Below are 17,797 nucleotides of genomic sequence, written 5' to 3'. Positions count from 1 at the left end.
AAAAGAATTGCATTAAGATTGTTGCTTACATCCCGCATTACAAAGGCGATGTATCGCACCATAGCACAATTCTACTTAAGGTCCCAAGAGTCACAGTAACAAATAAAGTATTTCTAAAATGGGACGCTGGTAAATTATTGAACTATTTGATATTCTTTAAAGAATCCTGCCACCACATACTTTCAAATGCAAAAATTGATGAAAAGCAATTTAAAAGCGTCGTATTAAGTAGTCACATCATTTTTCTTCAACTGGGTTGTGCGTTATTTCTTATCCATCCCCTCACTTGTAGAAAAATCCTTGCAAAGAAGATTGACCAAGTTGCACCAAAGCACGTAATTTGGAATTTGGAAATAACTCTCAAAGAATGCGGTATGAAGGTTCTTAATAGTGGTAAAACACGTCTTTCTTTGGTACCACGACACGAAAGTCGCCTTCGCACAATTAGGATTATTTTTAGCGTACCTGAGATTCGCCAACAAAATACTCCCAGGCGAGTAGGCACCGCTGGGATTCGAACCCAGGATCTCCTGTTTACTAGACAGGCGCTTTAACCAACTAAGCCACGGCGCCAGTTAATGCAGTTTTGCAAATGATCAGTAAAGAGCAGGATAAACCCCTGTCAGTTTCGAGTACTGCATGTTTGTAGCTAATGTTAATTTTGCATGTTTGTACTGCATGTTTGTAGCAATGTTAATTTTGGCCTAGTCTTTCAATGTTGTCTCATTTGCTACTTATTTAAACTCAGTAATAAAACTGTTTCTGATTCCTGAGTAAGGATGAAGCAGAAAATATTTTCTCTTCTCAGCAAATGAATTTTGCCACAAGTTTGCGGTATATATTTCGGGGTTTTTATGCAATTTGTGCAACAGATGAAATTCAATGGTCAAACTAATTCTTGCTCAACGGTAAGTAAACTATTTGTACACATAAACAAGTTAATAAGGTCCATCAGTGTGCTAATAGAATTCTATTAAAAGACGCGCATTGAGGCACCGCTGGGATTCGAACTCAGGATCTCCTGTTTACTAGACAGGCGCTTTAACCAACTAAGCCACGGCGCCCAAGCTGCTGAGTTAGGCGATGCTTAATGCTTCTGATGTTACGTTAGGACATTTTTTTGTTTACAATTTGATGCTATATTTTTCATGCCCAGCGTTGAGTCTCCCTGCATTCTCAGTTATTAACTGCAGTTTCATATTTCTACTCATATGATCATGTGTGTTTGTTCCTGATCTTTTTCACGCATCAGCATACAAGGGGCTTTTCGTTTCGGACAGGTTCAATTGGTCCAACATGGGGTTTATAAATTACGGAAATAAACTACTTAAAATATATCTAAATATAAAGGTATACTCTGATCATTTTTCCACCAGGAAATAGTTTGTGTATTGCACAGCTTTAAAAAAAAGGTGCTCACTGCTAAACTTTTGCAACACAGGATGGGTGTTGACTATCCTTTGCAAACCCCTGTGACAGTGTGATAATTCAGTGAATTCGTGTCACATATCGTCCATGTGTACTTGTCTGGTAGATCTGTAAATGGTATGAATTTTTTGTACTTTAGTTACGTGGTTGGAACAGGAGACATCTGTAACAAGGATGGACATCTCAATTGTCTGACGTTGGTAGCTGCTGGAAGCACAAAAGGACACTTGCAGGTAAGTTACAAATTTCATATAGACTAATAATGCATGTTCTAACGACCCTGGTGTAGCAAGTGGTCGTTTTTTGAACTTCTGCTGCATAGTTTCAGGCAGTAATACTATCTGGGAGAAAGTTCCACAGAAAGCAGTAGGATGTGATGTTCAGATTTTTTGGATGTATGCAGAATGTTGAACTAAAGCTATTCTGGTGTTCTAGACACAAATGCGGATACCTGCCTTAAAAATTGATGACTTTTGAAAAGTATTTTTACATGCCAACCCACAAAACCAGAAAATCTGACGTACAAAAAGTAGTTACAATGGGAGTACCATGGGCCATAAATATGTCATGACTTAGGCTGCAGCTATACCCTTGGTTGCCACCTAACTGCTTTTCATGTAGGCGCTCAGGTTTTCCACCCCTTGTTCACACAATTGGTGCAAGGCAGTGGGGAACCTGGAAAAGCAAACAGTTGGCAACTGTGTATTATCTTAAAGCCCACACTGAGATAAAGGAAGATCAAAAATACATCTTTCATAATTATAAAAGCTGTCAATTATCATAGGATTTATAGTCTCAAAACAGGAAGCCTAACACCAGTGATAGAACGGAGACCAAACAATTCATCCAAATTCAGGATATAGCCAGGGAGCCCTAATGGGACAATTTCAAAAGCTAAGGATAGACAGGAACAAATCAGGATGGTGTGTGAGAGGGGAACTTGGAGGTGATGGTGTTCCCTTGCACCTGCTGCTTTGTTCTTCTAGATGGTGGAGGTCATGGAATTGGGAGGTGCTGCCGAAGAAGTCTTGGCGAGTTGCTGCACCACATCCTGTAGATAGTACATACTGCAGCCACGGTACGCCGATGGTGAAGGGAGTGGATGTTTAAGCCAGTAGATGGGGTGCTGATCAAGTGGACTGCTCTGTCCTGGATAGTACGAACATACAAACAATGACGGACAGGAAAAGACCTTCTGGTCCTTGTAGCCTTTCCCACGCAATTGTGTTACCTTGTGTATCACAATATATACACTGTCCACCCCACCCAAAACTATGTGATCTCCTGGGAGAGGCAAAAAAAACAGATGAAAACCTAGGCCAATTTGGGGGGAAAAAATCTGGGAAATTTCTCTCCCAACCCCCTACATGATCAAAACTAGTCCAAGCGATCACTCTGGCCCTGATAATTCTATGCAGTACCTACCTTTTTGTATGAGGTGATCTCTACCCCAGCCAGAAACAGGTCCAACTCTCACTTAAAGGAATTCAGCAAATCGGCGTCCAACGCACGAGCCGGCAGTCTGTTCCAGAGGTCCACTATTCTCTGGGAAAAGAACCACCTCCTGACATCTAACCTAAACCTGGCCTTGTACAACTTAAAATAGTGACCCTTGGTCCTCCCTAACCTATTTAATTGAAACAAACTGTCAACTCAAACACAATCTATTCCCTTCATCATCTTATAAATTTCAGGTCGCCCCTAAGTCTACGCTTCTCTAAAGTGTAGAGTCCCAACTCTTTTAGCCTATCTTGATAACTAAGATGCTTCAAACTGGGATTGAATCTAGTGACCCTCCTCTGCACCCTTTCCAAAGCCTCAATATCACCCACCATGTGAGGAGACTAAAAATGGATACATATTCTAACTGAGGCCTGACCACGGTCTTGTACAAAGACAAAATACTATGCTTTGCCTTATAGTCAATTGTCCTATAAATACACCCCAACGCCCTATTCACTCTAGCTATCGCTTCACGACATTGGTCATGAACCTTTAGAATTCTATGCACAAGAACGACCAGATCTCTTTCTCCACCTGCTTTAATGCTTTTCCCTGAAGGGTGTATGTATGTTCAGCATTCACCCCGCATACATGCATAACACTGCAATTTTTCAAGCTGAACATCATTTGCCAGTCACGAGCCCAATCCTCCAACACATCAAGGTCTGCCTACAGTGGTTGAGCATCACCCATATTCCTGACACTCGCATAAATTTTAGTGTCATCTGCAAACTTGACTAGATCATTAATAAAAATAGTAAAGAGCAACGGTCCCAACACCGATCCCTGTGGGACACCACTGGTGACCGGTCTCCAAACAGATCCAAATCCATTTATAACTATTTTCTGACTACGGCCTTCCAGCCAGTTCTCAATCCAGCTCAATATATTACCACTATTACCAGAAGGTTCGATTTTGTAGAGAAGCCTCTTGTGCGGTCAAAAGCTTTTTGGAAGTCCAAGTAGACAATGTCTACTAGGCTTCCCTCTTCCATCATCTTGGTGACTTCTTCAAAAAATACTATCAAATTTGTAAGATATGACCTTTTTTGAAGCCATGTTGAGTGCCGAGCTTCTGGCGGCCATCCCTTCAGCTGCTTAGGCCCTAAGCTCTGGAATTCCCTTCCTAAACCTCTCCATCTCTCCACCTCTACACCTTTAAGACACTTCTTAAAATCTACCTCTTTGACCAAGCTTTTGGTCACCTGTCCTAATATCTCCTTATGTGGCTCGGTGTCAAATTTTGTTTGATAACGCTCCTATGATCCGCCTTGAGAAGTTTTACCATGTTAAAGGCGCTATATAAATGCAAGTTGTTGTTGTGTGTTGTTGGAGCTACACCCATCCAGGCAAGTGGAGAGTATTCCATCACACTCCTGACCTGTGCCTTGTAGGTGATAGAGAGGCTTGGGGAGTTAGGAGGCAAACCATTCATTGCAGAATACCCAGCCTCTGACCTGCTCTAGTAGCCACGGCATTTATGGGACTGGTCAATTCAATTTCTGGTTAATGGTGACCCCACAAGATGTTGATGTGAGTGACTTGGAGATGGCAATGCAATTGAATGTCAAGGAGAGGTGGTTATGCTCTCTCTTGCTGGAGACGGCCATTGCCTGACACTTGTGTGAAGTGAATGATAGTTGCCACTTCTCAGCCCAGCCTGGATGTTGTCCATGTCTTGCTGCATGTGGGTATGGATTGCTTTATTATCTGAGGAACAGTTTTGTAAAAATGTTCCATCTGATTGCATGCATCACTTATTATTTGGTCAGGTCTGCCTAATAGTGAATAAAGATTGGACTCAACAGATGTTCACTGTAGCTAACTAGAAAATCTCTGAAGAGCATTTTGTAAAACATCTTGTCAGTCACAATGTTTAGGGGATAAGAATGATTGTTTTAAAATGGTAACCAATGCTAATGTGCTAATGTAAGGCTAATTAGAAATTGGTACCTTTCAAATGAATAGTAACTTTTAATGTTTTTTTTTCATTTCTGACTTAGATGGAAAATCAGATGCAAAGGTTGGTGAGCAGAGGGATTTTCAAATGAGGAGAGAGACTTTGAATTAGATGTGTTGGGGGACAGGAAGCATATGGAGGTCAGTGGTGGTGATGAGGGTCTGTCAGCACCTGTAAAGACAAAAGACTGGTTAATGTTTTTAATGTAATTCTTCATGAGAGCTGAAAACTAAAAGATAAGTTTTTGGTTGAGAAAAAGGAAGTACAAATCAAATAAATACAATCACAGAGGAAGTTAATGGGAAACTGTTAGATAATATGAAAGATTATCTCAGTGAGGTAATGGAAAGCTACTAAAGGAGCAAAAGAACGTGCAGCAGCTAAAATGGTGAAAAAGGGAAGGGAAAGGCCCTTAAAGGAAAATGGGGGAAATTCAAAAAAAAGAAGAAAATTCTTCAGATGCAGGAGGCCTGAATCTAAAATAAAAAATTCTAAAAACAGTCCCAAAAAAAGAGGAAAAATCAGTTTAAGAAGCCAGGCTCAAACCCCCCCACAATCATCCCCTGCCAGAACTATATTCTGATGAAGGATCAACAATGAAAATGTCAACCTAGCTTTCTAGATGACAACTTCACCCCACATCCCCATCATCTGCTGCTTTAAAGAGAATAAAGGGGGCAGGGGTGGAATATAGTAATGGCATGAATTTTCTGTAATGTTCAGTCTAGAGGGCTGCAGAATGCCCAGAAGAAAGATAAGATACTATTTCCGAAGTTTGTGTTGAGGTTGATTGGAACAGTGTAGGAGGCCAAAGTGAGAGATCTGAGTGGGGTGGAAGGGGAAATTAAAGTGAGGAGCCTCGGAGAAGTAAGAATCACACTTGAGAACAGAATGGAAGTATTTAGCAAAGCGACCACTCAATTTGTGCTTGGTATTCCCAGAGTAGGGGAGACTGCACTGTGAGCAGTGAATACTATATATTAGATTGGAAGAAGTGCACATACATTGCTGTCTCATATTGTTTCAACTTTCAGGACTATCTTAGATACTCTCTCAGGTACAATGGTACTGTTCACTCCCATAAGTAGTCCCAGTGTTCAGAAGAATGCCTGTACAGCACAGTATCTAATTACATGATAGTGTAACCTGAGGGTGTAACAATAGTACCCCTTTGTGATCTAAACTGGGTGTCATAACTTTCGCATACGTACGCACTTCTCCAATCTTTCCAAAGATGGACTGAAACATTTCAATGCTTCAATGAGACAAGTTGATATTTATTATACTATCAGCAAGTGAGCATACAGAGTAATGGATATAATCAAATCTCAAGTTGATTCAACTGAATATAGAACCCCCCCTTGAGAACAGGGAAAATATGCCACATTATCCCTATTAATGGGCTTGCTTAATATTTTCCTGTTCAGCCTCTGATTCTTGGCTTGAGATGAGAGTTTCTTCTCACTGGGCCAGGCCAGAATGGAAGAGTCAGTGAAGGGATGGTTGAGAATTGGAAACATGGTTAATGAAATTCTCAAGATTAGAGTGAAAGCAGGAAGCACATCAACAATCATTTAGAGGAAGTTCTGGATCATTCATGATTTGATGTCAGATCGGCAGTCTAGCCACCAAAATGGACATGGAACTGAGGGTGGTGGTAGTAGAGGTTGTTGTGGGAAATCACCACTCGGAGTCAGACTTAAAGATTCAAAATGCAGTTTATTGAACAAAGCTTTGGGAGAAGCGCTTGGCACCCCGCAGTGCACGTAGTCACCTTCTCAATTTTAAAATGGTCGTTGAGCTTCTTTTATACATTACAAGTACAGACATTCAGCAGTTATTACATTATTAGCCTTGGTTAGTTACACGTTAGCCAATTAGGCCCCGACAGCAACAATTGACCTCCAATCACATTAAAACAACTGTTATCAACTTAAGACAGTCTGGTCTTTGTCTGTCCTGTAGTTTTATCAGTTCGTTGTGCTAAGTCAGCATTTTTAAATGTCTTTTCACAGAGTCCATTTTGTTTAGCAGAGTCCATTTTGTTTAGCAGTACACTAATTTGTTAATCATCATATGTTATGTTTAAGCTTTTAATTATGGTTAGTCTGATCCGCGCAAGGCGCATTTCAGTGTGGTCTCGGGGCAGTGACCGCAGCCACACACACACTAGTCGCCTAAGGTCATCTTTGCCTTTAACCCAACAGCTTAAATTTTACTTTAACAGTCCCCCCTTTTGGTCATGATTATGGCTTAATAATCATTTAGACCAATAACGATAGAGTTCATGCAACATTGGTCCGGCACTTAATACACAGCCTTTCGGGTATTTATCTTCCGCGATGTTCTGTGCGTATGCCTAACCCGTAACTCACAGGTTACATGTCACAGATAGTCCTCTCCCTCGTTGTCGCCGTCTTCCCTGGCGTCTTCGGGTGTCCCCATTAGATGTTCTTCGTCAGTGACCACGCTGGCCCCCGGCATAATCCGAGCCATCATGACTTTACAGCAGACATTAAAACATCCGATGACCAAGCAACAAGCAATTATTATTACGACGAGAAGAATTAGTCCGTGCATTAAATAAGACCCCCAGGATCCCCCCAATAACCATTCGAGCCAGCTATTCCCCTTCTTGGGGCCTTGTCTAAATTCATCGAGCTGTTCTCTTATGTCGTTAATGGCTTGGGTGATGTTGTAGGATTCATCTGTAACATGTGTTACACATATGTTTCCTATTATGGTGCATACTCCTCCCTGCTGGGCTAATATATAATCTACGGCATAGCGGGTCTGCTGCGAGTACAAACTTAATTCAGCCAGTTCTCAGTTAATGGCATTCAGTCCCTTTGCTGTACTGTTTCCCAAAATGGTTAGTCCACAGATCAGATAGTTTCTATTTTTTGCGCTAATTACTCCTGTTGATCCCCCCAGAGATAGGGCTCCAAGAAACCCGTAGCCAAGCAAAGGTCCCAGTGTGACCGGATCCCTCCAATCAGCACAGAACCCCTGGCTGATGGCCCGTGTTACTATCTTTCTCCGGGCATGCCCCTTCTGAGGGCATGGAACCGTGAGTGGTCCTATTGCCCCTACTGCAAAGAGGATCGGGAGGGTTGGCGTTGCCGTTGTAAAGGTGCCGTCAAGGAGGAACACAAATCCCTTCTTGGCTCGGTAACATTTAACATCCTGGTTATTGGTCTGTGCGAACTGTATATACCACCAATTGCTCGGTTCACTTGACTTTCCACCCGATCCTACCAATTGGTAAGTATCAAACGGGTATGTCCATGTGGCTGAGCTGACATGAGTCCCATTACGCTGATCACAAACGAATTGCCTCCCCGCGGTCACGTTCAGGCATCTTTGCTCGTTACAGGTGCAAGCAAACTGGCCTCTGTTTATTTGACAGTGCTGACGGGCGCACTGCGTCTGCACACAGGAAGCATTCTCGGGGACCAAGGCGTATGCGCACCCCCATCCTTGTCCTGAGAAGCAAAGCGGGTAGCTTGTGTCGCCTGAGCATACCCTCCCTTCCACTCCCTGGACCCCTCTGCACACAGGATCTGTGGAGTTTATTAGTTCCACACATCTCCCCTGTATACTCCTCCTATATTGGCCTGTACATCCCTCACAGGGTGCGTCTGAAGTATCTACCGTATATAAGTCATGGGGGGTCCACCCAGGGGTGGCCACGAACAGGGCCTCTACGGATTGGGCTAACGGGTAACACACGGTTCGATTTCCGTGTAGATGTACATGGGTCTTGAAAAATAAGTTATCTTTCAATCCCGTTAATTTTACAACCACGACCACATCGAGTGACGTAATTATATACATATGGTTAGACATGTTTGTTATGTTCTGACAATATCGATCTTATTACTCTATATTAACAACTTCCCAAAGGCTATACCGCCAACCCGAACGCTTTAGTTAGTCTTGCTTGTAGTTGTCACCTGTTGTAAAATAAAAGTACATTTGTTCAATGTTTATTCATTTGTTTCTTTGTATAATTTCAATTGAGTCCAATGTTTCCATACACCCTTCCCTCTTATGTCCAGACAGGCACAGGTGTCTCCGCTGATTATGACCTCATATGGGCCATTCCATTTTGGTGCAAACCCCGTTTTTTCAGGTAATGTTTTTACCATGACGCGACGTCCCGCCATTGGGACGTTAGGGAGCATCTCAAGCTCTCTCTGTGCGTCTCTTTCTTCCTGATTGTCTCTTACTAATTTACGCATCCCTTTTAGTTGGGCGCTTAGTTCCAAAACATACCGTTTAATTTTGTCTTTTAGTGGGCCTACATTGGCCCCACCTGTTATGATGTTTTCTGGTAATTGCATCGCCCTTCCTGTCATTAGCTCATAAGGGGTCAATCCGGTTGTCCGGTTTGTCGTGGCTCTTAACTTCATTAATATAATAGGTAATACTTCTGTCCACGTTTTCCCTGACGTTTGCATGGCCTTGGCCAGGGTATTCTTAAGGGTTCGGTTCATGCGTTCTACCATTCCGGAACTCTGCGGATGGTAAGGGATGTGGAGTTTTTGTTTTATTCCCATCAGCTGGCACACTGTTTTTACCACCTTTCCGGTGAAGTGTGTCCCTTGATCCGAATCAATTTGTATGGGTATTCCCCATCAAGGGATTACCTCCTCCGCCAATATTCTAGCCATTGTGGTAGCAGTACAATTTCTGGTAGGGAACTCTTCTACCCACCTGGTAAACTGGTCTATGATAACCAAACAATAGGTTTTACCGTGGGACTATGGTAGTGGCCCTGTGAAATCTATTTGTAGATGTTCCCAGGGTCCCTTTGGTCGGGGCTGGTGTCCCATCTTAATTTTTATGGGTCGACCAAGGTTGTGTTGCACGCATGTCACGCAGCGGTGACAATGTCGGGCTATGTCCCTCCCCATTCCTTTCCACCACCAATCTTTTCCTATACTAGTCGCCATGGCCTCTCTTCCCACATGTGAGAGTCCATGGCGTAGTTCCAAGAGGGTGTTTTGTATGCATTCCGGCGCCATTACCTTGTCACTACATTTCCAAACATTATCAGTCCCTCTGCTTGCTCCCTGTGCTTCCCACCTACCCTTTTCCTCTTCCGAGGTATCCTCATGTAGGTCCCGAATATTTATTTTGTCTTCTGTCTGGCCCGTTACTGCTATTGGCAGCTCGCCAACTGCCTCCTGTTCTAACGCTAGCTGCGCTGCTCTGTCTGCGGTTTGGTTGGTTCCCTTTGTATTTTAACCAGTCGGGGCTCTCCCTTCCTGGTTCTTTCTGATGTGCTTTGATTTTTATTACTGACGCTTCTCGGGGTTTTTCGCTGGCCTTTAGCAATGCCTCGATCCTCTGTTGGTGTTTAATAGGAGTTCCTCCCGTGGTTAAAACCCCCCTCCTACCCCATGCTGTCATATAATCATATACTACTCCGAACGCGTACCTACTATCGGTATATATATTTACCGTCTTTCCTTCAGACAATTCCAGTGCCTCTGTGAGTGCCACAAGTTCCGCCACCTGCGCGGACAAGCCCCCGTCAATTCTTCCCGCCCTTACTGTTTCCAATCTATCATTTACTACCGCCCACCCTGTCCGGGGTGATCCTTCCACGTATTTACGTGAGCCATCTACAAAAAGGGTCTCTTCAGCCGTTGCTAAAGGTACATCCTTTATCTTACCCTCTTCTGTATCCATATCTACATCTCCACAGTTATGTGGTTCGTCTGTTTCCAAAATTCCTTCTGCTGGGTTATCTCCTGTATCTCTTACTATTATAACTGATTTACTGGGAGGTAGGAGGACGGCTTCCCACTTGGCCCTTCTCATGTTCGAGACAGACCTTAATTTCCCTGTATTTAGCATTTCCACCAAGGTATGTTTGGTGTGGAGGATTATATTTCCTGTCATCACTATCGATTCGCTAACCTTTACTGCCCATGCGGCGCAATCTAAGGCAGCTATACACCTTGGCAGTCCGGTTACTACCGGCCCTTCTGCTGTCGAATAGTAACCTATGGGTCTCCGTTTATCGCCATGATCTTGCGTTACTACTGCAGAGTAGAACCCCCCTTCATTGTTACAGTGTATGTGGAAATCTTTATTGGAATCTGGTAGTCCCAGTCCGGGGGCTGTTATCAGTTCTGCTTTCAACTTATTATAGGCCTCGTCTTGTTCAGGTCCCCATTCTATGGAGTTTAGAGCTGGCTTTCCCCCTTTAACTAGCCTCTGTATAGGCTCTGCCAATTTTGCGAATTCCGGGATAAAGCTTCGGCTTTAATTAAACAGTCCCACTCTTACGGTGACTGGCCGCGCGCGGCATTTGTTGCACTGCCTTCTTTCAGTCTGTGGGCATTTCTTTAAGCCCTTGTGAGATTAAGTGTCCTAGGTACAGGACTTGTGCTTTCCCGATTTGTGCCTTTTTGGGGCTCACCTTGAAACCTGCGGCTTTCAGTTCATTCAACACTAGATATAGTTCTTCCTGATGTCCTGGTTTGGATTCTGAGGCTATTAATATATCATCCACGTATTGTAGAATCGTGCTACCCTTCTCTAGTTCCACCCTTTTCGGAATGTCACTCATTACTCGATGGAAGATGGCGGGGCTATTGTGGAATCCCTGCGGTAGGCGAGTCCAAGTATATTGTTTGTCTCCCACTGTAAATGCGAATTTTTCCTGGAACTCGGGATCCAAGGGTAGGGACCAGAATCCATTGACTGTATCTAATACGGTAAAGATTTTATGCTTCGGCGACAATCCATTCAGGATTGTCGAGGGGCTTGCTACAATGGGGTGCAATTTGGGCGTGACTTTATTGAGGGCAGTGTAGTCTATTGTGAGTCTGTAACTTCCGTCGGGTTTGCTCACTGGCCAGGTAGGGGAGTTAGTGGTACTCGTAGTTTCCCTCAGGATTCCTTTCTCCACTAACCCTTTAACTATTTCTACTACCGCTGCCTTTGCTTCCGGTTTTATCGGGTACTGTCGGTGGGGCTTATGCTCCGGTCCGGGCACCTTTATCGGGTCAGTTTTGGTTAGGCCGGTGTCTAATTTTGTTTCGGCCCATACTCCGGGGACGGAGGCACAGATGGCTCCAAACCCCTTTGTTTCTAGTCGCCAATCCCTGGAGGTGGCCGTGGCCACCTTAATGGTCTCGAGGTGACTCGTGAGTCTTCCCATTCCGGTTTTCCGGCCGTCCCGTTTTGGCCAGATTAGCTCTCCCTTCCCGCAGTTGATCAAAATTTCGTACTCTTTCATTAAATCATTCCCCATTATCGTACCCTCGTTATTTTTACATACATAGAATCTCATAGGTATATACAAATTATTTATTTCTACTAACTTTGTCTCGCTCAGGTAGGCGGGTGTTTTGTTCCCTCCTATTCCTGTTAGATAAATCATCCTACTTGTAATGGGTAAGGGAAGGTCGGTGACGGATATGGATGCTCCTGTGTCCACCAGCATCTCACATTGCCTGCCCCCTACCAGTGCAGACACATAGATCCTTCCCTCCTTCTTACCCTTAATAATGGGGGCTGCCGGCCGTCGGTCTTGCTGACCTCGGAGGTTCCTTGGTCCCTCCGGTTCTGTTGTGGACACGGGTCGGGGCGGGGGTCTCCCATGTTTGTCCCAACATATTGCTTCCGTGTGTCCATCTCTGTTACAATAATTACAATGTCTCCTCCTATTTCCAAATCTATTTCCCTTCATCGGGACCCGGCACTCCCTTACAACGTGCCCTGGTTGGCCACAATTGTAACAGATCCGTTTGGGCTTGGTTCCGCTCCCGCTACCGTAGGCGGCTATTCTCTCCTGCTTTATCTTCGTCTGAGATTTCTCCTCTCCCCCTCCTTGTACGCCGCTAGCCCATGCCACTAGTTCGTCATAATCCTGGGACAGGATCACTCCCATCTTTAAGATGGTTTGGTGGGCGCTGGAGAGCCCATCCTTGAAAGCCTGGATGAAGGCTCGATCCCCACGGCCCGGGTTTTCTTGCCCTGAACATTCCTGGTATACTTGGAACAATCGTTCTCCATATTCAGAGGCCCCTTCCCCCTTCTGTTGTTTGGTCGTTGTGATTTTACTCCAATTGGTTGGAGCATTCCCCAAAACCCTCTGTACTTCCATTTTAAACAAGACGAAGGGTGCCTGTTGGGTGTCCACTTCTGCCGTTAGGGCTACCGCATGCGTCCAGCGCCCCCCATTGTAGTCTACTGCGGCGAGGGCGGCGGGCCCTCCGGCTACCTGCCTCCATTTGTCCGCTGGACATGCGGCCCTGACTAGTTGGTGTATATCCCTTAAGTGCAGTTGGTGTCCTACCCAGGCCGTATCTAGTTCTGCCCAAAATTTTGTATTCATGCTTCTGGGTTGTAGTTTACCCAGGGAGGCCATTATCTGTTGCCTCTCGCCCAGGGTGAATGGTTTGTAATGTGCTATTGGCCGCGCGTTCGTTCCCCCTCGTGTTACTGGTGCCAAGTTATGTTCTGGCGTTATCTCTTCTTCTGGAGGGGCTGTCGCTTCCTGTTGTATTGCCTCGTAAGGGGGCAAAGGGACAGTTTCCCCTTCCCATTGAGTCCCTTCTAATAATTGATTCCTTTTTTCTAATTGCCTTACCCTAGATTCTAATTCCTTAATTTTGTCCTTGTCTTCGCTCCACTTTTTAGTGGAAGCGGCTACTTGTCCTATTAGTCCAGCTAATTGATGTACTAATAATACCCCTGCCTTTTTTGTTTTGTCTTTCTTTTCCCCATCTACCCACTTTCTCTGTTGTTCTAAGGTCTGAGAAACATCCCAGCCATCCTTTTGCATCTGCTTAATCAACGAGTGTCTGGCTGTCATATATTTATCAATAAGGGAACCCGCAGGTCCCCACCTAGTTTCCCCACTTGTCATCTTTACTTGCTCCCGGCCACTCACCGGATCTAACTTAACCTATACTTCAACTGAACTTACTCTGGCCACGACTACCGACTCAGCACCGTGTTTTTCCCCATCGGATCAACTTATACTCTACTTATACTCACGGCCACGATTACCGTTTTGGTAACGTGTTTCCTCCACCGGAGTCCGGCTCTAGGTCAGGGTGATCAGCTCCTTACCGCACCGCTTAAAACTTCAGACATTAAAACTTCAGACAGTACACATCGTGAATTCTTATGCACTAATTATCTCTGCGTTTGTTCGCCACTACAGAGTTTGATGCCGAATGGTCCTGACTACTTGTGCTTCACGATCCTATGTGCCCTTGTGCCTCTACGCCCACTTCATGGTCCTGACCATCGCGTGGGGGATCTCCCCTCTTAACAACCAGTCTAAGGCTGCGCGTTTGAGACAGGCACTTCCTTGTCCTTAGTCGATCAGCACAAGCAATCAATTCCTATTTCTACCCAATAGTCCCATAAATTCCCCTAATTTTCCCCCGTTTTTAACTGCATTGTTGGCTCAGTCTGACTCCCACAGTTCAATAATCTCTACTCCAGTTCGCCGATCGAGGCCAACTGATCAACTCACCAGCAGTGAGATCCTGCCGACTACGCCAATTTGTTGTGGGAAATCACCACTCGGAGTCAGACTTAAAGATTCAAAATGCAGTTTATTGAACAAAGCTTTGGGAGAAGCGCTTGGCACCCCGCAGTGCACGTAGTCACCTTCTCAATTTTAAAATGGTCGTTGAGCTTCTTTTATACATTACAAGTACAGACATTCAGCAGTTATTACATTATTAGCCTTGGTTAGTTACACGTTAGCCAATTAGGCCCCGACAGCAACAATTGACCTCCAATCACATTAAAACTGTTATCAACTTAAGAGTCTGGTCTTTGTCTGTCCTGTAGTTTTATCAGTTCGTTGTGCTAAGTCAGCATTTTTTAATGACTTTTCACAGAGTCCATTTTGTTTAGCAGTACACTAATTTGTTAATCATCATATGTTATGTTTAAGCTTTTAATTATGGTTAGTCTGGTCTCGGGGCAGTGACTGCAGCCACGCACACACTAGTCGCCTAAGGTCATCTTTGCCTTTAACCCAACAGCTTAAATTTTACTTTAACAAGGTATAGCTGCAATGCCATCAGCACACATGTGGAAACTGACCCCATGTCCATGGATCATGAACATGTAAATAAGGAAGAGTTGCCAAGGATGGAACTTTGGGGTATTCCAGATGTCATCCTTATCCAGTTCACGGGTCCACATGACTTTGAACTGTAGAATTCAATGCCAAATGAACCGTATTGAGTCTAGTAGACAGGTTTTTCTCCCCCACAGTATTGGATGGATTTGTTGCTGACAGTTACAAATATGAGGTCCCTTGAGAATTTCCACATTTATTATATTCTTTGGCTGCTGCCTCATTTGTTTAGTATAGTATTGATTTGATTATAAAGCCAGGGAGCTGAATGTTTATAATTGAAAAGGGCATGGTAACTTTAGATAGGCATCATCACAGCCAGTCTTTCTTGACAGTTATTCACTTGGGTTTTCTGAGAGCTGAAGATAATTGGCTTGCCCAATGTGCAATTATCAGTGAAGTTTTCCGATATCTGTTTTAAATTTACTTTGCTATTTTCCAGTTATGTCATCATTTCTATTTGTGAAACAATAGGATTAGACAAAAATAAAATTCGACCTAGAACAGGTGGTACCATTAGTAACATCTGAATCAGTCTCAGCCCTAATAGAGATCTCCAGAGTAATCAGTGAATCCAAAGTGGGTGCTTTGACCACTAACCTAAAGGCCTTGGGGGGCCATTCAGAGAAAACAATGGCAACTGGCTTCAGAAATCTTTTAAGAGGTATCGCTCAGGTTTGCAGGATCTAATTGATGAGTTCTGCTCTCCTGCAGATCAGTAGGCACTCAGATCCAGGACCCAACACAAGTGGAATGGCTAGCATTGTCTACACGATGCCATCCTCTCATCTGGTGATATCTCTCGTGATCCCATTCAGATGCCTTCTCACGAAGATGCCAGAACACAGGACCAGGATGACGATGCACTTGCAGTTGGAATGCAGCCACCAGAAGGGTCCTCCCATGACTCAGTGAGCAGAGGGCCAACGTGGTTCCAAGAAACTCATACCACAGGTCAGCCAAGCACCACTGGCGTTCTAGCCCTCGGGTATCGCCTTGGTGCAGCACCAGGTTAGGTTTAAGAACAGCACAGAAAGGCACCAGTGATGGGCACTTGCTGTAATTTATGTGCATTGTCAAACCAGTGATACGAAGTCCAGTGTGCTGAAGTTTTTTTCCCACTTTTGAGACGTTTGGAGGTCGGTTTGCAACAGGAGACAGAGCGCTTTCCACACATCCTTACTGAACCATTACCTCCTTAAACACCATTAAGGGAGCTGCGTGGTCTGTAGACTCTGCTGAAAGAGAGCCTCACAGATGGTCAACTTCTCCTTTGTGTAGTCTTATCCTATGTGTATCTCATTTCCTCTTCTCGCTCCATTTAAAAAGGACATATATGGGAATATCTATACTAAACCCCAAGGTAAGGGCTCCATGTCAGGAGGATGAGAAGCAAAAGATTTCTCGGTTTGAAGCTGCTGAAAGGCAGCTTGCAGAATTCTGTGAATTGCACAACTAGCAAATATATTTCTAATTGCTTCAGTCAAAGCTGATGCTTCAAAGACTGTAGACATTCAAAGCCTGTGAATCCAACCACTTCCTGGTTTGACAAGTCATGTAGGTAACATATCCCTATTTTCCACAAGCTTAACTTAAGTCAGATGCAATTTAAGTGTAATTTCTGGGACAGGACTATTGACCCTCATTATCACTTTTGGGGCGACCACAGCTTCTACCAGCAGCCAACTCTACCAGAATTGAACTTGCATTTCAGAACGGGCATAACTGCCACATTTTATAGGAGGTATGTCCCAGCCAGCATGGTCATAAGATCAGTTTATTATATCCTGAAATGCACACACAACAAACTAACTCCACTTTTAGTTAAAAATTTATTTAAGTTTTAATCCCTTGAATTTCTAGAGTGCACACATCACTGCACAACAGAATACGCAATTTTAATACAGATACACTAAATGTTTAAAACTGTTCAGTTCGCACTGTGCAGATGCCACAGTTGCAGGCAAATATTTAAAACAAAGCTACTGCTTCACACATATCACACAAGGTTTGGTGTTACCATATGCTATGAACACAATTTGGAATTTAATAGAAGCCATGAACGGAATTTAAGTTCATTTGTTGAATATCAACAGTACAGAAGTTCCATTATAAATTTCTCTTGATTTTCTAAGAGTACATGTCCTCTCTGTCTGCGTTGTAGATCTCCCCCTCTTGCAGTGAAGCAAAGTTCAGGAAGTGAGATGGTCTGTGAACTTCATGGTAGAACTCTTTAGGATTGGCCAAATGCAGCTCGTATTTCATGTTGGGATCATGGCGAACACCTAATAAAAAATTAAATGAAAAGTGTCATCAGCAGCGCTTCAAGAATTGTCAAAAAAAAAATCAAGCCCTATTGACTGTGGTCAAATAATTACAGCAAGTCATGAAAGTCAGGTTTGGTAATCCAGACAGTAACTTAACCAACAAGCTAACAAATTAGTTCAAATAATAGGTGGCCTCTGCAGTATCAGCTACAATGTTACTTACATGCCAGTGGATTTTAACAATCATATTTTCTGTCAGTAGTAAAACAAGGAATCAAATATCAAAACTGATGCTGCTTCTTAACTAAAATGTTTGTTTCATATAACAATTATGTTTTCTGTTAATACATTGCTAAAACTGACAGATATGCTTGAAAATCGATCTAAACCATCTTAACGTTCATAAACTGCATCATGTTGATACATATTGGGTTGACAAAATAACCAGGCGTTAAATAAATGGCCTTAATCAATATTTACTGTAAGATGCATTTTTTAAAAAAGAGATGG

At 43.6% G+C, this 17,797-nt stretch overlaps 1 protein-coding gene, 1 long non-coding RNA gene and 2 other non-coding genes across 4 annotated transcripts in view; 1 reads left to right on the top strand and 3 right to left on the bottom strand.

Annotated features, from left to right (window-relative positions):
- Positions 1-499: 499 nt before the first annotated feature.
- On the bottom strand, positions 500-573 carry trnat-agu (transfer RNA threonine (anticodon AGU)). Its single transcript has one exon. It is a non-coding gene; the product is annotated as a tRNA-Thr (tRNA).
- A 417-nt stretch (positions 574-990) lies between these two features.
- trnat-agu (transfer RNA threonine (anticodon AGU)) lies at positions 991-1,064 on the bottom strand. Its single transcript has one exon. It is a non-coding gene; the product is annotated as a tRNA-Thr (tRNA).
- Positions 1,065-1,572: 508 nt separating this feature from the next.
- LOC137344927 (uncharacterized) lies at positions 1,573-17,762 on the top strand. The gene is made up of 2 exons (XR_010968501.1): positions 1,573-1,661; positions 15,735-17,762. It is a non-coding gene; the product is annotated as an uncharacterized lncRNA (long non-coding RNA).
- prpf8 (pre-mRNA processing factor 8) overlaps positions 16,839-17,797 on the bottom strand; it is a 42,870-nt gene continuing 41,911 nt past the window's right edge. Inside the window, exon 42 of the mRNA XM_068008215.1 lies at positions 16,839-17,305. Within this exon, the coding sequence (XP_067864316.1) occupies positions 17,151-17,305 (155 nt within the window). The 3' untranslated portion in view covers positions 16,839-17,150. The remainder of the gene's footprint in view (positions 17,306-17,797) is intronic.

Source organism: Heptranchias perlo, chromosome 28 (assembly GCF_035084215.1).
Source record: "Heptranchias perlo isolate sHepPer1 chromosome 28, sHepPer1.hap1, whole genome shotgun sequence".
Classification (NCBI taxonomy): Eukaryota; Metazoa; Chordata; class Chondrichthyes; order Hexanchiformes; family Hexanchidae; genus Heptranchias; species Heptranchias perlo.
This window is presented reverse-complemented; position numbering and strand designations above follow the sequence as displayed.